Source organism: Amblyraja radiata, chromosome 15, assembly GCF_010909765.2.
Source record: "Amblyraja radiata isolate CabotCenter1 chromosome 15, sAmbRad1.1.pri, whole genome shotgun sequence".
Lineage (NCBI taxonomy): Eukaryota > Metazoa > Chordata > Chondrichthyes > Rajiformes > Rajidae > Amblyraja > Amblyraja radiata.
In genome coordinates, this window is record NC_045970.1 from 24,622,775 (window position 1) to 24,647,418 (window position 24,644).

At 44.5% G+C, this 24,644-nt stretch overlaps 1 protein-coding gene across 1 annotated transcript in view; it reads left to right on the plus strand.

The window, feature by feature from the left end:
* Nucleotides 1-243: 243 nt before the first annotated feature.
* Nucleotides 244-24,644, plus strand: part of plpp4 (phospholipid phosphatase 4) — a 275,043-nt gene continuing 250,642 nt past the window's right edge. Inside the window, exon 1 of the mRNA XM_033033828.1 lies at nucleotides 244-593. Coding sequence (XP_032889719.1) covers nucleotides 502-593 — 92 coding nt within the window. The 5' untranslated portion in view covers nucleotides 244-501. The remainder of the gene's footprint in view (nucleotides 594-24,644) is intronic.

The window sequence follows — 24,644 nt, forward strand, 5'->3', positions numbered from 1 at the left end:
GCATTTGACTGCATCTTAGAATGCATTTGACTGCATCTTGAAATGCACTTTACTTGCATCTTGGAATGCATTTTACTTGCATCATAGAATGCATTTAAGTTGTATCTTAAAATGCATTTGAGTTGCATCTTAGAATGCACTTGACCTGTATTTAATTTGCACCTTGGAATGCACATGACTTGCAAATGAACACTCCGCGCCACCTAGACTTGGTCTCAGGCACACTCGACACCGCCTCCCTCCCTTCGCCGGCTTACCTGATCGATCGCGCACAATAAGCGTTGCGGGATGGCTGTGCTGAAGGCAGGGGGAGCTGAAATTCAACACGATCAGCGCTGGAGATGCGCGACCTGGTGAGGCGGCGGGTTTTGCTTTCGGAGTCATCCCGAGCTGAGGTCCAGAGAAAGCTGCCATCCTCTGACACCCGTTCCCTCCACTCACTGGGACATCCGCCCGTTATCCTTTTAAAACAGATAAATCATAACCATCTCCAGTTCGGCCATGCAGTTGCCTCCTAAGGAACCACAGAGGAAGAGATTGCGGGATTTGGCTCTTGAGGTCGGCATGAGAGCTTTCCTCTTCGGAGTTTTTGTGTAAGTGTCACTATTAACTGGATTAGTTTATTTCTGGACTGGGCATACTGACTCCGGGGAGTGTAAGAATTGCTTTGTGTATTCCCCTCTGACCATTGTGTCCTTTTTTAATTTTACGTTTGTTGTTTTATCTCTTTTCCTTTCATGATTGTTGCTGTTTCTGCTTTTATTGCACCCCCTCTCCATCACCCTCCATCCATGGAATCATTAACTACAATACAACCCCCTTATTTAAACTCCACCTGCTTGCTTGCTACTCCGGGGGTTGAGTGACCTGGGACTTTACTCTCTAAGGTAAGGTAAGGTGACCGCATTATGCAAACCTGCAGACAGGATGTCCGCTGTCCCTAATCTGCTGTGACATATATTGTGGCAGTGGAAGCTGCAAAATGTAATAGTTATTTTTTTAGTAATAGTGCTTTTATTGTAAACGTGTTGCTATCTGACAAGGGCGCGCATCGGCGGGTTAATAATATTCGTGCCCGCTGGTCCCGACTGAAATCTTGAGCCACTATCGCTTCCATGTTCTTCGCGCGAGCTCTCGGCTACCTTGCAGCAACGTTAACTTGTATGTTTCCGAAGCGATACAATGTCATCGTTTATCATGGATAGGCACTGAGCAAGTTGCAATGTGCAGGGATTCTAATAGCAGCGATAATGCCTCCCTTCGTGTGATTAATGCGCTCCATTGATAATCCTGGAGATGTAATTTCATTTATTAAAGATCATGTGTGGTGTAGCCCATCTGTTGATCGGCAGCCAAATTTCAGTCAAAGTAAATACTTATTTAATAACAATAATTAGTATCATTATTCGTGCAAATTAGCTCCAAAGTGAAACATGTTGCAAATCACGCTTTAGTCCTGTCTGAGCTGCAGATGTAAACTAATCTCAAACTGAAAGGGGGATTGTTTGATTAGGATTATTTTTACTCCAGGTCTTTGGTACTGCAGCAAATTATTCATTCAAGGTTGTTTAATGCGTTACCGTGGAACTCCCTCATCGGGTATAAAGTGGAATGCAATTAGTGCAGCTGCAGTTTGCTGAAGCTGGAGGTTACTTTAAACATTCCACAGGAAAATAAATACACTGGTTACAGTGTAAGAAAGATGGGAAATATAATCTAATGCAGGTGGTGCCTCCTATTGGAGGATTCCTATTACTGGTGGCGACTTCTCCATATATACTGTAATATCCTTTCACATTACATTTAAATACTTCACTGTACCATAATGTATTTTTCTGATCTTCAGCACACCTCACTTCCCCTTCATGCCACAGTAAGTCTGAGTGGTTTAGCTTCCAGCACAGCTCAAAACCTCCAGGGTTTGCGAGTTTGGAATTACAACACTACTTGTTTGCGTTAGATTGAAGTGCTTCAGCACATTGTACCACCTTTCTACATTAGGCTGAGATTCTTGAATGTACCATAACACCATTTCATTGAATGGATTTTGCTGATTTACCATCGCACCATACATTTTCATCAACTACATTTGATGACTTCAGAATAACCGTACCACTCTTATTTTACATCCGGTTTTGGTGCTTGATATATTTCTTACATTTCTCATGTCACAGAGTCAGAATGACTTGGTCTACTTGTAGTCACTAATCATCTCTGATCTGTGGAACATCCCAACAGTCAGATGGAAAACCAATAATGAATTTATTTGACATTTTTTTTTTTACATTATTCAGTTGAGATTTTAGCTGTAACTCTGCCAGTTAGTTCCACAGGAGAAAAAAAGAGCTATTTATATCAAAGATAGACACAAAATGCTGGAGTAACTCAGCGGGCAAAGCATAATCTGTTGAAAGAAGGAATGGGTGACGTTTCGGGTCGCGACCCTTCTTCAGAATCTGCAATTCCTTCCTACACATTTTGTGAGCTATTTATATAATTCAGCCATCAAACAAATACCTAATTTTTTATACTGGTGAATTTTGTATTTCCCAATACCCCAAGTGGCCTCAACAATAAAGGGCAGAATGTCCATTTTTACATCAGTGATATAATCTTGACCAAGGCTCATTGGATCATTTCATTAAGTTTATCGGTCTAAGACAAAAGCTTTGCCAACACTATAGCACTTCTGGAACAACATGCTCTGAATACTATAAATGCCTCGACCTGAAACATCACCTATTCCTTCTCTCCAGAGATGCTGCCTGTCCCACTGAGTTACTCCACCATTTTGTGTCAACCTCCGATTTAATACATCTTGAGTGTCTCTGTGCACCAATTTTATCTGCCTACTTGAGATGAACCATTACTCAAATCTAAATTTATTTCTGGCTGATAGGAGAAAGATTAGCATTTATAGGTATTGCATTTACAAACTAGAAATGCAACCAAAAAAAACCAGAGAACTTATTAATTCAATGTGATGATAGACAAAATAAAAATGTGCAAATTTGTGTCGTTCTAACAAACTATGGTACTGCCATCCTTGAGGTTCAATGGTTTGGTCTTTGCATTCTTGCCCTTGAATCAGTTTACGTCTCGCTAGGGAGATTTAAGAGTGGGATATTGGCTGTTGCTTCTTTGTAAACAAACAGTGGGACCACTGAACTGGTGGAGATGCTGACTTTCAGATGCACGTTAAACCGTACCTACATCTCCTCTCTCTGGCAGACATGAATGACCCCATGATTGTGTTTGAAGAAGAGTAAGACATCTTACGTTAGAGTAAGACAGAGTTCGACCAATGCCTATTTTCAATTCATATTATTAAATAGACAATCTGTTCAATTTTTCATTGCTGACTGTAGTGACTTCCTGTGTTCAAATTGAATGCCACTTGTCCCATAAAATAAGCGATATCATTTCAAAGTTACTTCATGTTATATTGAAGAATATGTAGGAAGGAACAGCAGATGCTGATTAACACAGAAAATAGACACGAAAAGCTGGAGCAACTCAGCAGGTCAGGCCACATCTCTGGAGAAGAGGAATAGGTGATGTTTAGGGTCGAGACCTTTCTACTAACTCTTCTTCAGCCTGACCTGCTGTTACGCCAGCTTTTTGTATTATATTTTTATATTAAAGAATGTTTGAGGGGGTGAGTGAAGATTGTGGAACCAACTAAGAAAAATGACAGAAATGTTTACCATTTTGTTTGATGTTAATTACTAATTTATAGTTTACTTTCATGGTTTTTGCTTCAAAAAATTCTCAAAGGACTCCTGCATTAAAAAGGGTAGAAAATTGAACTTGAGGGAAGTGCTTTGGTTTTCTCAGCTAATATCAATAGAGAAAATATGTGCAAGGTTCTCATGCAATAATGAAATTAGAACCGTTTCTTATTTCCATTGACAACCCCTCAGTCTTTCCACCTCTGCTGTACAAGATGCACTGAGCAAAGTGAATGAGCACAAAGCTGCCGGCCCCGATGGCATCCCCGGGCGGGTGCTCAGGGCATGTGCTGGACAACTATCCCTGGTCTTCACTGACATTTTCAATCTGTCACTGGCCCAGGGTGTCGTCCTTACTTGCCTCAAGACCTCAACCATTGTGCCAGTGCCCAAAAAGTCAGCTACAGGGAGTCTCAATGATTTCCGCCCAGTGGCACTCACCCCTATCATCGCAAAGTGCTTTGAGAGGCTGATCGTGGCTCACCTCAAAGCCAGCCTCCCCCCCACGCTGGACCCCCATCAGTTTGCCTACCGGCCCAACAGGTCTACAGAGGACGCCATATCTGCGGCCCTACACTCTGCCCTGACCCACCTGGACAACAACAACTCCTACATCAGGTTGTTGTTCATCGACTTCAGCTCCGCATTTAATACTGTCATCCCCGCCAGCTTGATCACCAAACTCAGCGGACTTGGCATCACCACCTCCCTCTGCAACTGGACACTGGATTTCCTCACCAACAGACCCCAGTCTGTTAGGATCAACAACCTCACCTCCTCCACTCTGACACTGAACACCACGTGCCACAGGACTGTGTGCTCAGCCCTCTCCTCTACTCCCTCTTCACCCATGACTGCGTCCCTATGTATGGCTCCAACGCCATCATAAAATTTGCCGATGACACCACGGTGGTAGGACTGATCAGTGACAACGACGAGTCAGCCTATAGGGAGGAGGTCCAGAACCTGGCAGCCTGGTGTGCCAACAATAACCTCGTCCTCAACTCAAAGAAGACGAAGGAAATCATCGTTGACTTCAGGAAGACCAGAGGTGGCAGACATACCCCCATCCACATAAACGGGACTGAAGTGGAGCGCGTCTCCAACTATAAATTCCTCGGGGTACATATCCCAGAGGATCTGTCCTGGTCCCTCAATACCACCAAACTGATCAAAAAGGCGCAGCAGCGCCTCTACTTTCTGAGGAGGCTCAAGAAAGCTCACCTGTCCCCCCAGATCCTGTCCAACTTCTACCGCTGTACCATCGAAAGCATCCTGACCACCTGCTTCACGGTATGGTACAGCAGTTGCACCACAGCTGACAGGAAGGCACTGCAACGGGTGGTGAAAACCGCTCAGCACATCATCGGTGCCCCGCTCCCTGCCATGGATGCCCTCCACCGCAAACGGTGTCTGAGACGGGCCGGGAAAATCATCAAGGACCCCTCTCACCCTAACCATGGACTATTTGCCCTCCTCCCATCAGGGAGGCGGTACAGGAGCCTCAGGTCTCACACAAGCAGGCTGAGGAACAGCTTTTTCAATAACACCATTACACTGCTGAACTCACAGTCCCGACGCTAGCTATCTTTTATACTCTCCCATCTGTATACATTTATTTGCCTATGTACCAGTTTAATTCATCCACATTGCACATATTGTTTAACCAGTATTTTTATCTCTACTATCTTGCACTCTGACCAGATGCTAACTGCATTTCGTTGTACCTGTACTTGTATTTGTGCAATGACAATAAAGTTGAATCAAATCAAATCAAATCAAAACAATTGTTCATAAGTTCATAAGTGATAGAATCAAGTCTACTCCGCCATTCAATCATGGCTGATATAACTTCCTCTCTTAACTAAATTCTTCAGCCTTCTCCCCATACCCCCTGAAATCCCAACTAATCAAAAATCTATCTATCTCTGCCTTAAAAATATATTTAATTGGCCATTTTGTCCCATTCTGTTTTTCCTTGACCAAATTAAAGTAGTCAAAATAACATAAAAACAATATACTCTGGATGCTGGAAAGCTGGAATTAAAACAGAACATTTTGTAAATACTCAGGCAGCATCTGTGGAGACAAATTAACAGGCTGATCCTATGGCTATTGCTGTGTTATCGATTGGAACTGCCAGCATGCAATCATTCAAAGTACAGTAAGTTCCAGAATTCTGTACAGGAATTGTCCGACACAGAAGATTTTCACTTTGAGTTTCAGAAGATCAAATCTGTCCACTTATGCTGTCACTGAGCTCCACGTCAGTGATTGGCCCTAACTTTGTTGGGAAAGCCAGCAAAATGTTGAGGAAATTATCAGTCACATCCTGTGCCAGATTAGATCTGATACAAATGTGAAACCTCATTGATTTCAATGAGGACTGTAGGGCAAAGGCTCGGGAAGCAAAAGAGAAGGTACGTGAATTATTTTGTTGTTTTTCTTTCATGATTTAAATTATTTTTAGCTATTGTCAATATTTATTTGTTTAATTACTTCTCTGAATGTTTGATTCATTTGAGTGCCATTAAAACCAATCACAGTTTTTGTAGCCAGTGATTTCCAGCCTCAGCTTTGCCATCTATCAGGGGTACGTCAAAGGTGGGACTCCTTACTCTTAGACTTGAGACCCTGTCACTAGGGACAGAATGCTGTTGGACTTTGGGATAGTAAGGGACAACAAGTAGGCCCTTCATATCTGGTCAAGATAAGTGTGAGAATGGGGTGCTGCTAAACATGGTAGTGGGTGAGGAAACCAAGCCCAAAAGATCTGGTCTTTTAGTGTTACTGGTAAAAAAAATCTGAAAATTTGTTGACCTGAACCTTTCATTTTGCCTCTCTTTCCTGATCCATGGTGTCTGTCTCGTATTTTTCGTTTTTATGTAAGTTTATTTTAATTAAACTGACAAAAGCAATTCAGAAATGTGTAAAATTTAAATGACTGATATGTAGATCTGATTGATAAATTAGATGTAATATTTGCAACATTATTGGTCAATATTTACACTAAATAACATTTTACTTTGTGAAAATTCACAAGGATTTTGCCAGAACTTATGGGGCTTGGCTACAGGGAGAGATTGGACAAGAGCACAAGATGCTGAGGGGTGATCTTCTTTGGGTGCATACAGCCATGAGGGGAATAGATAGGGGAATGCACAAAGTCTGTAACCTAGAGTAGGGGAATCAAGAACCAGAGTACATTGTTATATGGTGAGAGGGTAAGATTTATTAGGAACCTGATGGGCAATTTTTCACACAGACAGTGATGGGTATATGGAACAAGCTGCCGGAGGAGGTAGTTGAGGCAGATACTATAACAATATTTTCAAAATATTTGGACAGGTATATGGATAGGCGAGGTTTAGAGCAATATGGTTCAAAATGCGGGCAAGTGGGACTACTGCAGATGAGGGATCTTGGTCGTCATGGGCAACTTAGGCTGAAGGGCCTGTTTCAATGTTGCATGACTGACTCTAAATGTGTCACAATAGGATAGGATCGTATGTCTTAAGTGGTCCCTTCTTCAGGAGATCAGGCTGGCTTCTGCATTATCAGCGTTTTATTTGTCAAAGTCCTTTCTTAAAAATGCCGGCAAAAGATGACAGTTTGATGAAAAAACCCACGTTGTGGAAATTACACAATAAGATAAGAAATTAAAATGTAGTTGACCAAGACCAAGATTACCAAAATGTTTTGAAATCTATAATTGTTGATAATATTTAAGTGTTTACAATATTTCTGTTACACAGCTATTACAGAGCAAAGAGACATGTTCAGTAACCACATTATCTCAATCTGAATGGTTATATGGCACTTTCAGAAGAGTTTTAGCTGTGCTTCAATTACTACTTTCTCGTAAATGATAAATAGCTTCTGGGCTATCATCTATTCAAGCCTTTGCCCGAATAAGATGTTTTTCTGTGTTCTTAGAACCAAATAGAAATACATTATTTTGGCATTTTACATGACCAGGTATAACAGCACATCTAAAGAAAGTGGAAATTGTTGTGAGAAGCTAAAACTCAGAATGTGAAATGTGAGATTTCATTCTTCTGCTGGATATCTGAGCACTTTTTAGTTTAGAGATACAGTCTTCAGGCCACCAAGTCCCTGCCAACCAGCAATCACCCGTTCAGACAGCACCTGAGGTCAGAATTGAATTGGAGCCTCTGGTGCTGTAAGGCAGCCGCTCTAACAGCAGCAGCACTTGTTAGTGTCTTACTGTCCAAAGCTGCAGTCTATTCTTGTTTGCTCGAAAATATGTGAATTGGCAGAGTTCATATTTAGATAAAATAATAAAAGGTGATTTGATGTGGAACTTTAATTTCAGATTAACAGGTCGTTAGAAATAAGCAACATTTAATTAAATGGTGAAGATTGAGGACAGTGCAGAGAGTGTAGCCATGCAGAGCATTGGTGCCGCGCAAACAAATGTGTCAAACAGTTCAATGCGCAATTGATAATGCTTAATTCAGAAGCAATTTCATGAATGTGCGAACAGCAGACACAACACAGTTATGTCTGTCCCGGCCTTGTGACATTCTCTTTTATGATTCTGTCCTCACATAATTATTTACAATTTAAAGTGCATATTTTAAAGTCCAACATCCTCATCAATGTATTATTTTATCAGTAATTTGAGCTACGATCTCAACAATATGGATAGACTAGAGGTACAACAAACTTTACTGTTTAAGTTAACCATTTTTCCGTTAAATGTGCACATGCATCACATCATCTCAGTGGAATATTATAGAAAATATGCATCAATGATTTTATCCCACTAGAAAAAATGAATATCAAAATTAAACTACTAAATATTAAAAAATGTTGAGTGAATTGCTATATTGTAACATTGTTGCTAGTGTAAAAAAAAATCATTTATAGAATTGCCGTATTACGAATTGCAAATGTTCTATAATAATAGAGGGAAAGTTTAAAGAAGACTAGACCAAATGGGACCCGTTGGGGGGGGGGGGGGGGGTGGTGGCCTGCGGTGTCACACACACACTAACCACCCCGCGCACGCCAACCACCTGCCACACACACACACTAACCACCCCCCTTGATATTATTTTTATATTATTCATTCGCTCATTTTGCCCCATCCCCGCCTTATCTACACACGCATAGCCCCCAACTCGCAGGCGCGTCTAGAGAGGGAGGGGAGGTAGAGAGAGGGGGCAGAGACTGAGAGAGAGGGGCAGAGACAGAGAGGGGCAGAGACAGAGAGAGAGAAAGAGAGAGAGGGGCAGAGACAGAGAGAGAGAAAGAGAGAGAGGGGCAGAGAGGGAGCAGAGAGAGGGGGGGGGAGAGGGAGAGAGGGGGGGAGAGAGGCCAGGGGAAGTGGGAGAGAGACCCGAGGCACAGAGAGATGGTGCGCGGCATCACAGGGCAGGGCTGGTTCCCCACGGAATACTCCCTCACCAGCTCCAGGATCTGCTCCAGCCCAGATCCAATCTGCAGCAGCAACCCCCCCACCATGCGCCGGCCCGAGGACCCCCGAGCGAGGGGGGCGGGCGGGAGGCCACTGCGAGTTCGGCGAGTTCACTCCGGCAGCGTCTTTTGAATAACGGGGGAGGAGGGAGAGGTGGGGGAAGAGGGAGAGGTGGAGATAGGGGGGAGGGGTTACATCACTCGCAGCGCGATCAGGCGGCAAGCAGGCAGGCAGATCCAATGTGACGTCATCAACGAAAAACAGGTGTTTTCGCACACACACACACTCACAGAGTTTTAATAGTGAAGTTATGTGAAGTTATCCACTTTGGAAGGATGAAAAGGAATAGAGTTTAACGTGAGGTTTGTGCACCGTCATGTATGAAAATGGAAAGATTAGCAGGCAGAAGCAAGAAGTAGTTTAGTTTAGGGATAAAGCACAGAAACAGGCCCTTCGGCCCACCGAGTCCGCCCCGACCAGCGATCCCCGCATATTAACACTATCCTACACACATTTGGGATTTACAATTTAACCAAGCCAATTAACCTATAAGCCTGTACATCTTTGGAGTGTGGGAGAAAACCGAAGATCTTGGAGAAAACCAACGTGGTCACGGGGAGGACATACAAACATACTGCCTCCACAAGTAGTTTTTGTTTCCTGATTTAAGGAAGTACAGATGTGCTTGGTAGCAGCACAGCCAATGTTCACTGGATTGATTCATGGAATGAGGAATCATTGAATGCAAAGATCCAGGAAACCATCTAACTCAGCTTTGAATCTGCTGTCAGCATTCACGGCTCTCTGGAATAGAGAATTCCAAAGGTTCACGATCTTCAGAAAGAAGAAATTCTTTATCATCTCAGTCATAAGTGGTCAACTCTTTATCCCGTGGTGAGGCCCCCTGATACAAACTCCCCACTGTCTCATAGTATTTACTTTGACATGTCCCATCACAAACTTGAGTGTTTGAATAAGATCACCTCTCATTCTCCTTTTGAATAATGAGATGTGATTTGATTGAAACGTTATAAGCTTCTGAGAGGGCTTGGCAGGTCAAGTGCTGTGGGGAATCTAAAACTAGAGGGCATGGCTTCAGAGTGCAGAGTTGAACATTTAACACTGAGATAATCTCTGAGGTCTTCAGAACTCGAGCGTTATGAATGTTGTTAATTAAATATAATGAAGGCTGAAGCAGGTTTCAGATGTTTGAAGATTATTGGGGATTTGGGGGTCGGGTCTTGGATAAAAGAGATGGAATGAAGGCAAATTAGTGCAAACTAATGACTAAAAAGCAGATTGAAAGCAACAAATGGCTGCTTCTACTGCCCTTTTTATCCTAAAAGTTAAGAGAAAAAATGTAAAAAAGAATGAGCAGAAGATAAGAAATTGTAATCTATTTGCAATTTGGCTGGATGTGTAACTTGGGAATGAACGAGTGAATAGCAGGGAGACTGTGTGAAATGTGCAGACATTCTTGACACATGAAGGATTGAAGCAGCATTACTGCCACGATCTGCACAGGCTGCCCTGAACTTGTACAAAATAGTGATTGTTGAAGGCAAAAGGTCATCTCATTAGCTTTTTACCATCTTCGAAAATGCATGTAACTGCGTCAGTGGAATTACTGATGAGGCAGAGTAATCGACTTGCATCTGTCAACAACTGCCGTAAAAATGACCAATAAACAAAAGTGCAAGGATATGGAAACTATGGATCCCAAGTCCTCTCTTTAAATCCGAGCATATTAAATTTACCATATTTATCAAAATATTTATTAGTTAACCCAAATTTATTAATTTGCATTTTTGTATGTCGCGAGAGCTTAGCTTACTAAAACTGATTGCCTTCCATCATTAATAGGAATGTTGGCGGAAAAACATTATGCAGAGGTGGATGAAAGTTGTTTAAAAATCTAGGGACACCATTTGCTGCATTATGAAGTAGGACTGAACAGCTTCGTTGTTACTCCTTGTGCTTGAAGGTCATTAGGATCATAAATCTCGACAGTAACCCATCTGTCCCAAAGCAAATTGCCAGACCTAAATGACAGGAGCGAGATTCATTTCCATTAATGTTTAAAATCCAGCAACTTTATGACACGCATTTAATCGTAATGAGCGGACTCTTGGCAAGTTCTGCGACTTTGGCAAGGTTTGGAATCTAACCGCCTGGCAGTTTGAGAAGAATTGGAAGCCATGGCATCCATCTTCACCACAGAGCAGTTGATATTTACAGATTAATTATGTGGAGTGCTATTACTTTGCCGTTATTTTGTCTGGAAATTCCTAGCCTCACATTCTTTTCTGTGCTGAGCTTAAAATACATTCTCGGGAGGGAGCTGATTGCCAGCGAGTGCCTGAGCACAAGCAGTGCCTTGCGTGTAAATTGGAATTTTCTTTGCCGACTTTCCCTGCTGCAGCTGTTCCCTCCATGGATGAGGACAAACTTCCAGACATTTTGCTCGGGTCACCTGCCAGCGATGGGCATCCAATATGACATGTAATTCATGGTCTGAAGTTGCCAGTGTCCATATAATCGTGACCCAGGTGTCTGTTTACATTCTTGAGCTTCTACCTGTTTCTGACAAGAATTATAAAGTGAAAAAAAGCCAGGTGGTCAAAATAGCAGTTAGGGGCGGCACAGTGATACAGCTAGTAGAGCTATATAATTCCTGCTGGAAATAGGTAGGAAACTCAAGAATGTAAACAGATCTGGGTCACTGCTGCCAGGACACTCGCAGCTTAGGACCATCATTTACATTTGTCTTCGGCAATGAACAGGATGCTGTCAATGTGAGAGGGGAATGGGGAAGACATTGTGATAAAAGGGAAGCTTCAAAGACAAATAGCTTCATTGCTTCCCCTTCCTGATGGGGGTATATCATTCATTGGGGATGGAGTTAACGACGATGCTGAGCACAATTTTCCAAACCTTTCCATGTATGGGTGATCCTAGAGTCAGAGTCAAAAGAGATACAGGAACTTAACTCCACTGAGTTCAGCCTAACCTGTTCATACTAATGCTAAATGTAGAAACAAAGAATTGCAAGATGCTGGTTAATTCCAAAGGTAGACACAATTTCCCATATACAAAGCCAAGATGACCATCCCTAATCAGTAGGTAGACACAGTGCTGGAGTAACTCAAAGAGTCAGGCATCAGCTCTGGAGAAAAAAGGATACATTCACAGAATAAGGGAGAACAAGGGATGAATATGGCAAATGCAAGTCAGTAGGTGGCACTTGGGTGGAATATCTGAGATAATTGCAGCAAGCATGCTGGCCGCCCAGCCCTGCCCTATGCTGTTTCCCAAACTGTTGTCCCCAGTGCAGCTTTCCTATGGGACCTCAGCCCAACTGGTCAACGCCATAGAACCGTTCTGATGAATGGTGAGGCGCTACCCTTTGACATAGCCCATCAAAGCTGTGCTAGAAGACACTGAAGGATTGTAAATCGCTTTGACCTCGACTAAGATTCAGTAAACCCTGAGCACATGGAATGGTACAGCACACGAACAGGCCCAACAACGTCTGTGGTGAACATTATGCCAAGACCAATGTTTATCTGCCTGCATACATTTCATATCTCTCCATTTCCTGCATGTCCATGTGCCTAACCAAAAGTCTCTTAAATGTCACGATCGTATCTGCCTCAACCACCACCTCTGGCAGTGCATGCCTGGTATTCACCACCCTCTGTGTAAAACAAAAATTGCCCTGCACATCTCCTTTAAACCTTGCCCCACTCACATTAAAGAATGCCCTTCTAGTATTTGATATTTCCACGCTGGGAAAAAGATTCTGACTGTTTATTCTATCTACCTGTCTCATTATTTTATATACTTTTATCAGGTTTCCCCGTAACCTCTGGTATTCCAGGGAAAACAATCCGAGTTTGTCAACCTCTCCCTGTAGCTAATACCCCCTAATCCAGGGAACATTCTGGTGAACCTTAATCAATGCATAGAAATATTGTTGGAAAGTATCTTTTATTTCAAAATTAAATTAAAAGTCGCACTTGCATGTGAAAGTTAATCCAAATTGATTAAAACTAGCTTAAGCAGATGATAAAAAATACAATTCACCTCACACCTGGTATCTAATGGTTGTGTTCACTGTCAAGAGACTGCATGCTTTTGTTTGATTAACCTGGCACCGATTCCGAGGTGGCAAAGCTGGAAGATTTGCTGCAGCTCTGACTCAAATTTCACTGTACATGTGACAATTAAATTGAATCTTGAATCTTTTATGGTGCATTCACAACTCCACTGAACTTGCACTGGGGCAGACAGGAGTCGGGAGGAAGATGCCTTCATCGATTTAGACTAGTCCAGAAACTGGGGTATTCATGTTGCTACCTGGGTACGCTCCAAATTCAGAGTGGTAATGGGACCAGAAGATCTGCCCCAGTAATTTGAAGAAACCAAGATTATCAGTAGAAAAAAAAATTAATGCTATTTAAAAGTAGCGTGTGCAATGTGTTTAAACACATAGTAACATGGAACTAGTGTGAAAGGGTGATCAAGGGTTGGCACAGACTCAGTGGGCCGAAGGTCCGGTTTCCACGGTCCATCTCTAAAACTAAAAACATACCTTAGATGACATAAGGAACGTTGCTGAGGATGTCCAGCTCATGTGGATCAGACCTCCAAAAGCATCTAAAATGAAATACTGCATAATAGTTGCTAACAAAATTGAAGGCCATTGCAATAAATGTTTGATGGCAGCTTTGTTTTTAAAATTGGATATGAAAAAGCAAAGATAATAGTGTATGATTGCTCTTCAAACTGGAGAGTGTACAGAGCTGTCCCTCAGGGAAAGTGTTAAAACCATTGCTCACTCCCTACACATTAGGGGCAATTTTACAGTGACAAGTTAACCTACAAAGGCAATGCATCTTTGGGATGTGGGAGGAAACCCACACGGTTGCAGGGGGAATGTGCAAATTCAATACAGACAGTGCCCGAGGACATGATCGAACACAGATCTCTGGCGTGTGATGCAGCAAGTCTCCCAGCTGTGCCACTATATTTTGTTTTCCAACACACAAAAATTATACGTTGACAAACTTTGGTTACTAAAAAAAAGAAACTATCTTAAGTCTTAAATAGTCAGAGACATTCTGATTCGTAGGGGGCGCTGTAGCGGCTGCGCCTGTCAGCAGCGCGTTAGTCTTTTCAATTTTTAGTATGTTTTAAAGTATGTTTTAAAGTTTGTTTTAATGTTCCTTTGTGTGTCTTGTGTGGGGGGTGGTGTGGGGGGGTAAGGGGGGAACCGCTTCGGTCGCCTCCTCCACGGAGAGGCGACTTTTTCCAGGTCGCCTCCCCTGTGGCCTAACAACGAGGATCGGCGCGGCCTTTTCCGGAGACGCGCCCGGGGGCTTCAGCGGCGGGCGCAGCGTGGACTCGCGGCGTGGAGCGGGCGAGCCCTTGCTGGGGCTCACTGGAGGGGAGCGCTCCGTTTCGCTGGCCCGCGGCAGCCGGCAGCCTGAAGCCGCGGTCTGCAGGGCTCCAGATGGCGCGGCGTCCGCAGCCCGGGATCCCTTGTGGGGGACCTGGGGGAAGAAGAAGCCATCACGGCCGGCCCGGGGGTGCGGCATGGACTTACCATCATCCCTGGAGGGGAGCTTCGACCATCGGCCCTGTGGTCTGCAGTGCTTCTGGCTGCGGCGCGGCGGGAACCTTAAATCTTCGACCGCTGGCCTGCGGCCTACACCAACCTGAAGCCGCGGTCTCCGGTGGGGAAGAGCCGATCCTGGACTTACCTTGACTTTGACTCTGTCCCTTACCATCTGGACGCCCGCAGCAACGGCTGCGGAGGGTGGAGGTGCCGACCACGGGGGAAAATGGAGGAGGACTGGCCAAGTTCTGTGCCTTCCACCACAATGATGAATGCTGTGGTGGATGTTTGTGTTACATTTTTATTGTGGTTGTGTGTTCTTTATTATTGTACCGCTGCTGACAACTCAAATTCCACCGACCCTGGTTGTGTGGCAAATAAATATATTCTATATATTCTATTCTATTCTATTCTATTCTATTCTATTCTATCAAAGTGACACTATGTCCCCCTTTACAGCTACTGTATGTTTTAATTCAGTTCAAGACTATGGGGCAGTACATTGGCTGTAAAGTTGCTGCCTAAAAGTGCCAGAGACCCGAAATTGATCCTGAATATGGATGCTGTCTGTCTGGAGTTTGCTCATTTTTGAGTTTTCTCTGGGTGCTTTTGTTTCCTACCACATTCCAAAGATGTGCAGAAACCTTTTTCAGACCAAACCCAAAATGTAATAGTTTCCCTTTGTCCAGAGATTCTGTGTGACCTGTTGAGTTACTTTTTGTGTCTATCTTCGGTTTAAACCAGCATCTGCAGTTCCTTCCGACACACACAATATTATACGATAGAACTTTATTAATCCCAGGAGGAAAATTGTGTGTGTGTGGGTATATATATTACACACACACACACACACACATATATATATTTATATAGTTATATATTCATACATAAATATACACTGTTCTGTTTTCTCGTTTATAACATTGTTTACAGAGTACTATGTTTACATATTCTGTTGAGCTGCTGCAAGTAAGGATTTCATTGTTCTAACTGGAACATGAGAGAATAAAACACTCTTGACTCTAGTCGCTAATGTGTGGGATAGAACTAGTGTACGGGTGATGAGTGGTTGGCGTGGGCTCGGTGGGCTGAAGGGCCTGTTTCCACGCTGTATCTTTAAATCAAACTAAAAATACTAAAATCAGAGGGAGTCTAAAGAAGGGTCTCTACCTTAAACGTCACCCAACTTCTTCTATCCAGAGATGCTGGCTGCTCCATGGAGTTCCACCGCACAATTAAAGCATGGAATAGTCTTCACCCTACCATAGTTACCCAACCAGACGCAACTAAATTTAAGGTAGACAAAAATGCTGGTGAAACTCAACGGGTGAGGCAGCATCTATGGAGTGAAGTAAATAGGCGACGTTTCGGGTCGAGACCCTTCTTCAGACTGATGTGGGGCGGCGGGAAGAAGAAAGGAAGAGACGGAGACAGTGGGCTGTGGGAGAACTGGGAAGCAGAGGGGAAAGAAGGAGAAAGCAGGGACTACCTGAAATTAGAGAAATCAATGTTCATACCGCTGTAAACAACCCAAGTGAAATATGAGGTGCTGCTCCTCTAATTTACGGGGGGCCTCACTCTGGCCATGGAGGAGGCCCAGGACAGAAAGGTCGGATTCGGAATGGGAGGGGGATTGAAATGCTGAGCCACCGGGAGATCAGGTTAGTTATTGCGAACTGAGCGGAGGTGTTAGGCGAAGCGATCGCCAAGCCTACGCTTGGTCTCACCGATGTAGAACAGCTGACACCTAGAGCAGTGGGTGCAATAGCTGCCGTTGGAGGAGGTGCAGGTGAACCTCTGCTTGGGTCCATGGATGGAGTCAAGGGGGGAGGTAAAGCGACAAGTGTAGCATTTCCTGCGCAATTGCAAGTGCCAGGAAGGGGGTGGTTTGTGTGGGAAGGGATGAATTGGCCAGGGAGTTACGGAAAGGAGCGGTCTCTGCGGAAAGCCGAATGGGGAGGAGATGGGAAGATGTGGCCAGTGGTGAGATGCCGTTGGAGGTGGCGAAAATGTCGGAGGATTATCTGTTGTATGTGACGGCTGGTGGGGTGGAAGGTGAGGACAAGGGGGACTCTGCCCTTGTGACGAGTGGGGGGGATGGGGAGTGAGAGCAGAGTTACGGGGTATAGAGGAGATCCTGGCAGTGCGCATGTGGAAGGCGACCGGCCGTGTCGGCAGATGAGAAACGGCCGGAAAGTGGAGACTCGGCGGCCCGGACATGGATGAACCTAGTTGCCTGACTTCTGGGAATGGAGGGACAAGAATGGTCCTCATCATCTGCACCAGCCAAGTGGTTCGACATATGGACCTCAGGCAGTCCTGCCCGCCAGGTCGAACACAATTTGGCCCAATATTTACCTTCCAAAGGGATCTCGGCAAACATGCAGAGAAAATTTACAAGGATGTTGCTGGGACTCGAGGGCCTGAGCTCTAGGGAGAGAATGACCAGGCAGAGACTTTATTCCTTGGACGCAGGAGGATGAGGGGTGATCTTATAGATGTGTACAAAATCATGAGAGGAATAGATTGGGTAAGTGCACAGTGTCTTTTGCCCAACGTAGGGGAATCGAGAACCAGAGGTCATGGGTTTAAGGTGAAGGGGGGGGACAGATTTAACAAGAACCTGAGGGGTAACTTTTTTTTACACAAAAGGGTGGTGGGTATATGGATAAAGATGCCATTGGAGGCAGTTGAGGCAAGCATCATAACTTTAGAGGATTATGTGACAAGTGCAGGTAGGTGGGACTTGTGTGGATGGGGTATGTTGCTTGGCATAGGCAAGTTGGGCTGAAGGGCCTGTTTCCATGCAGTATGACCTGTTGGGTATGAATTCCCATGGAGAGTAGTGAGATAATATTCACATAATTTGAGTTGACTGTGGGATAAATATGGGTAGAAATAAGGAAGGGCAGGTATTGTTTTACAAAAAAAAGACATTGTGCTTGAGTAACTCAGCGGGTCAAGCAGCATCCGTGGAGAAGAGGTGACTTAAATCTGGGTGTTTGCTGCTGTCCCTTCCTCCACCTTTCTTTTGTTGCTTACAATACAACAGCTTCAATGGTAAATTTAATTAGGTGACGTACTATTTGATCGAGGCTGAAATTTTGACAAATGATATTTTGATGAGGAATATCTAAGCCCAAAGCGCCCATTAAACGTGATGTAGTTTCATGTTGTTTAGTACCTTACCTAAGTAATTGTCTTCAATGCTTCAATGCATCTTTGTTAACTCCACCTTCAATCCTTGTGTTTCTTGCTGCTGGTGGCTATAAATCGTGTCACATTCATTTTTGTAAAAAGATTGTTGTCAATCAATTGCGATTAACATAACGCTGAAATGAAAATGATTACATGGAATGCTAATGATAAGTTAACTGCAGTTTATGAATCCGAATGAACGTATTGGCAGCTATAATTCTTAGTAAACAGCTCAATGAGCAAACACCAAATTCTCATTACTTCAAATGAGCCCCAATTTAAACCAATTTTGACTGTATTGCAGTTGCGGTGCCTCTGTTATATTTAGTGTAAAGGAGCTGGTCCTGTTTTAAATGCCACCTACTTGAAATTATATTATGGTAAAAAATGAAACTCCTGTTTTAGTAACAACTGATCCTAATGAAGTGACAATGTTGAGGAGGCAGCTAACAGTTACAGAAAGTTCAGGTAGGTCCGCAATAACCTACCTGACCTCCCGGTGGCTCAGCACTTCAACTCCCCCTCCCATTCCCAATCCGACCTCTCTGTCCTGGGTCTCCTCCATTGCCAGAGTGAGCAACAGCGGAAATTGGAGGAACAGCACCTCATATTCCGTCTGGGGACCTTGCGTCCGTATGGCATTAACATTGAATTCTCCCAATTTTGCTAGCCCTTGCTGTCTCCTCCCCTTCCTTAACCCTCTAGCTGTCTCCTCCCACCCTCCCATCCGCCCGCCCTCGGGCTCCTCCTCCTCCTCCCCTTTTCCTTCTTTCTTCCCCCCCCCCACCCCCCATCAGTCTGAAGAAGGGGTTCGGCCCGAAACGTCGCCTATTTCCTTCGCTCCATAGATGCTGCTGCACCCGCTGAGTTTCCCCAGCAATTTTGTGTACCTTCGATATTCCAGCATCTGCAGTTCCCTTTTGAACAGTTACAGAAAGCCAGTGTGGGACAGGAGATGGCAGTTCCAACATTCACCATTTCCTGCCTGAACACAATCCCGTTTCCCACCTCTGCATTCCTCCTTCCCTTCCAAAATCATAATGGGCCTGTCCCACTTAGGCAACTTTTTAGGCGAGTGCAGGAGCCTTATGGTCACCACATGTTATGGTCACCACATGTGCTCGCCTTATGGTCACCACATGTTCGCTGGTGGTCTCTGGTGAGTCTCCTTCATGGTCATGAGGAGTTCCCGCATTCTGGGAACTAGTCGTGCCCTCAGTATGGTCGCTGCAAATTTTTCAACATAATCCTATAGTCGTAGGGGCAGTTGTAGTGGGGTCACCATGTAGTTACATAGAAACATAGAAACAAGGTGCAGGAGGAGGCCATTCGGCCCTTCGAGCTAGCACCGCTATTCATTGTGATCTTGGCTGATCGTCCCCAATCAATAACCCGTGCCTGCCTTCTCCCCATATCCATTGATTCCACTAGCCCCTAGAGCTTTATCTAACTCTCTCTTAAATCCATCCAGTGATTTTACCTCCACTGCCTTCTGTGGCAGGGAATTCCACAAATTCGCTGGGTGAAAAGGTTTTTTCTCACCTCAGTCTTAAATGGCCTCCCCTTTATTCCAAGACTGTGGCCCCGGGTTCTGGACTCGCCCAACATTGGGAACATTTTTCCTGCATCTAGCTTGGCCAGTCCTTTTATAATTTTATATGTTTCTATCAGATCCCCCCTCATTCTTCTAAACTCCAGTGAATATAAGCCTAGTCTTTTCAATCTTTCCTAATATGACAGTCCCGCCATCCCAGGGATCAATCTTGTGAACTTACGCTGCACTGCCTCAATCACAAGGATGTCTTCCACAAATTAGGAGACCAAAACTGTACACAATACTCCAGATGTGGTCTTACCAGAGCCCTATAGAACTGCAGAAGAACCTCTTTACTCCTATACTGAAATCCTCTTGTTATGGTCAACATTCCATTAGCTTTCTTCACTGCCTGCTGTACCTGCACGCCAACTTTCAATGACTTGTGTACAAGGACACACAGGCCTCTCTGTACCTCCCCCTTACCTAACCTAACCCCATTGAGATAATAATTGGGGTTAGGTTACCTCCCCCTTATTTTTGCCGCCAAAGTGAATAACCTCACATTTATCTATATTATACTGCATCTGCCACGCATCTGCCCACTCACTCAACCTGTCCAGGTAACCCTGAAACCTCCTAACATCATCTTCACAGTTCACACTGCCACCCAGCTTTGTGTCATCCGCAAACTTGCTGGTGTTGCTCCTAATTCCCTCTTCCAAATCATTAATATACATGGTAAACAGTTGCGGCCCCAACACCGAGCCTTGCAGCACTCCACTCGCCACTGCCTGCCATTCTGAAAAGGACCCGTTCACTCCTACTCTTTGCTTCATGTCTGCCAACCAATTTTCTACCCACGTCAACACCCTACCCCCAATACCATGTGCTCTAATTTTAGTCACCAGTCTCCCGTGCGGGACCTTATCAAAGGCTTTCTGAAAGTCTAGATACACTACATCCACTGGCTCCCCTTCATCCATTTTACTTGTCACATCCTCAGAAAAATTCCAGAAGATTAGTCAAGCATGATTTTCATTTCATAAATCCATGTTGACTTGGACTAATCCTTTTACTGCTATCCAAATGCCCCATTACTACCTCTTTAACTATTGACTCCAACATCTTTACCATCACCGGGTGCTCCGGTTTTCCTCCCTCACTCCAAAGATGTACAGGTTTGTTGCTTAATTGGCTTCTGCAACTTGTAAATTGCCCTAGCATTTAGGATTTGATAAATTTGAAGAGGACACATGTCAATAAGGCAGATGGGTTGAGATCTGTGATAAAATTGGCATTAGCCATCCAATGGCTGGAGGGGTAGGTGCAATGGGGCAGAAAAGGCAGAGGTTGAGTTAAAATGGCACACGAGTGGAGGCTGAGTGATCCTTATGGGCCTGTCCCACTTAGGCGATTTTTTAGCAGACTGCCGGCAACTGTCAAGAAAAACTGGGAACTGGAATGGCGACTGTCAGAGTGGAACACACACACACATATCGCAATGGCAGGGGACAGGGCAAGCGGGGGGAACACTGTCTGAAATTCACACGGTGCAAAGCCAAGGTGACACAGACACACACCGCGATGAACAAGAAGGTTGGCGCTGGAATTAAGACGGCTAGCACAGTGTACGGTTACTCCTTTAAAACAGGGGGGGAGGGAGGGGGAGAGAAGGCGGGGGGGAGAGAAGGGGGGGAGGGTGGAAGAGAAGGGGGGAGAGAAAGGGGGGGGAGAAGGGGGGGAGAGAAGGGGGGAGAAAGAGTGGAGACAACTTTTAAGAAGCCATGCAGTCACAGGTAGAACGTAGAAACTCAATACAGTCAGCACCCGTACTCAGGTTCAAACCTATAAGGTGCTATAAGGTGGCAACTCTGCACCACTGGACTGCTGTGCTGCATGTTTTCAATCTGTAATACACAAAAGTTATTGAATGATCTATGCCAACTGCATAATACCAGGGCCACTCTAAGCTTTGGTTCAAATGATATCAGCTATTTCTCAGTTTAGATTAGGACTTCCTGATAGCACTCCATAACTTTGTTCCATCCTTCGCTAACTCTCTCATCTGGGTACTGTTCTTGGGCGTCACTTCTTCCCGAGTGCTCCTTGTCCTAGAAGGTGAATGCCCTGCTCTTGTACTTCTGCATCAATAGGCCCACCTAGAGCTTTGACTTAGATCATTCCCTGCCACTGAAGCCATTGCAGCCTTCACTCCACCCTGACAGGGCAATCAAAAGCTTCTAGTCTGCCATTTCCAATCCAACAGTCCACGTGTTTGAAAGACAGATACAAAAGCCTGGAGTAACTCAGCGGGTCAGGCAGCATCTCTGGAGAAAGGGAATGGGTGACGTTTCGGGTTGAGACCCTTGTTCAGAATGTTGAGATTTCTGCAACACTTGCTGCACCCCTTCTGTGTCCTCTCCACACAGCCACTTGTTTGGACGGTTCAGGCAATCTCCATCCCCTTCATTCCTATGTCTGCATCTGCTCACTGAACGTCACAACTGCAAGCAAATCCATGAGCGAATCATCATTATATCTAAAATATCAGCTTCTCAAATTTAATAAATGCAAAACCTGTTTAGCAACTAACACATCTTGCAGGCTCCTTACATTGTCTGTTACGTTATTTTATTTAAATTAACAACAACAATAATTTAATTACATTTACCTCATTTAAATGTTAGACCAGAAATAATGCACTAAAATACCTGATAAACAATGACTTCTGTCTGATAAGGATTCAAAGGCATTATTATCAATTGTAATTAGTAAACTGTGGGTCGAGATGTTAGACACAAAATGCTGGAGTAACTCAGCGGGTCAGGCTAACTGAACACTTAACCCAAAATGTCACATTTTCTCCAGAAATGCTGTCTGACCCGCTGGGTTTCTCCAGCACATTGTGCCTATCTTTGGTATAAATCAACATCTATAGTTCTTTTTTATTACTTTAAGTCTAGATGACTTGGCTTCACTGAAATTCACACTGAGCTTCATTGGAACATATAGAAATCTATTGACAATTGGCAGAGTGCGAGTGAGAGTGAGTGATGGAGTCTCCAATGTTGATTGATTAGTTGTCCTGCAAACAGTCACCACATCCATAGTTTTTTTCCAATGCAGTAAATAGAAAGTAGTACAAATAAAACCGGTTTTAACTGGATGGGTTGATTGGGCCGTGGGGAAGGTGAAAGTTATGCTATATACAATACAATACAATATTTTATTCCATATCATTTGAACCTCAGTGAGGCTCAAACAAAACTCCGTTTCCACAGCCATACAAACAAAGACAATTCCTACAAGACCTACAAACAATTCAATTTACACAAACATCCGTCACAGTGAATCTCCTCCTCACTGTGATGGAAGGCAAAGTCTTTTCTCTCCCCTGCACCATTTCTCTCCCAATGTCAAAGCCCCAGGCGGGCGATGGTAAGTCCCACGGCCATTTAAGGCCGCGCCGAGCGATGTACGGCCCCGCTCCAGGCCCAAAAGTCACAAAGTTGGAGCCCCCGGCGGGCGCTGGAATGTCCCGCGGCCATTAAAGCCGCGCCGGGCGATGTACGGCCCCGCACCGGATCTTTCCAACCCCGCGACACAGGCAGGAGAAGTCGCGTTGCGGGAGCTCCGAAAAGCGGTCTCCACACGGACCCGTGAGCTCCCGATATTCCAGTCCACCTGACCTGCAGCTGCAGCTGGAGCCTCCGGGGTCGGGCCGCAGCAGCGAGCCATCACGGCTCCCCACGCTCCGAAGCCGGCCAGCCCCACGATGGTGAGTAGTCGTTCCGGCTGGAGGCCGCTCCACGGTGCTAGGCCCCAACGCCCCCCACATAAACGCCCCCCACATATACACAGTTAAAAACAGTATTAAACAACACGAACAACTACATTTAACTAGACAAAAAATAAAAAAAGACAGACAGGATGTAGGGGCCGCTGCGACGTGAGTCGTGCCGCCACAGGAAAAGTTAGAGACCAATTGTAGTACACAGAGGTCATTGACCTCAAATATTAACTGTAATATTCTCTCCAAAAATACTTTCAAACCGAGATGGCTTTTTGGCCAAGTTTGCAGATGATATGAAGATAGGTGGAGGGGCAGGTTGTGTTAAGGTCGCTGGGACCTTGCGGAAGGGCTTCGACAGGTTGAGAGAGTGAGCAAGGAAGTGGCATACAGTGCAGCAAAGTGTATGGTGAGTGTTGGCGTGGGATTCCCAAAAGATTAATTTGTAGGTTGAACCTGTAGTAAGGAAGGCAAATGCAATGTTAGCATTCATTTCGAGAGGACTAGAATATAAAAGCAAGGAAATAATATTGTGGCTTTGTAAGGCACTGATCAGACCACATTTGAAATACTTTAGCAGTTTTGGGCCCCATATCTGAGGAAGGATGTGTGGCGATGGAAATGGTTCTGAGGAGGCTTACGAGGATGATCCCAAGTATGATTGGGTTTATGTATGAGGAGCATTTGATGGCTCTGGGCCTGTACTCGCTGGCATTTAGCAGGAGAAGGGGGGATCTCATTGGAAACTAGCAAATGATGAAAGGCCTAGATAGAGAGGTTGTTTCCAGTGGTTGGAGAGTCCAGGACCAAAAGGCACAGCCTCAGAATATGAGGACATACCTTTAGAATGGAGATGAGAGGGAATTTATTTAGTCCATGGGTGGTGAATTTGTGGAATTCATTGCCACAGATGGCTGAAGAGGCCAAGTCATTGGGTATTTTTAAATCGGAGATTGACAGGTTCTTGATTAGTAAGGGCATTTAAAGGTTGCTGGGAGAAGGCAGGAAAATGGGGTTGAAATGGAAAAAAATAGATCAGCTATGAGTAAATGTTGGCACAGACTTGATGGGCCGAATGAGCTTATTATGTTCCTATGTTTTATTAGAGTCATAGATTGATACAGCATGGAAACAGGCCCTTCGGCCCAACTTGCCCACTCCGGCCAACATGTCCCAGCTACAGTAGTCCCGCCTGCCATGTGTCTTATGGAGATATTGAGTAATTTAAGTAACTACATTCATGTCAATGAATCTCTTTGTTGAGTTGAAGGTTCACTAAACTGGTAAAGGTAATTGTGTAAAATGAATGTGTTGCAACGCGTGCG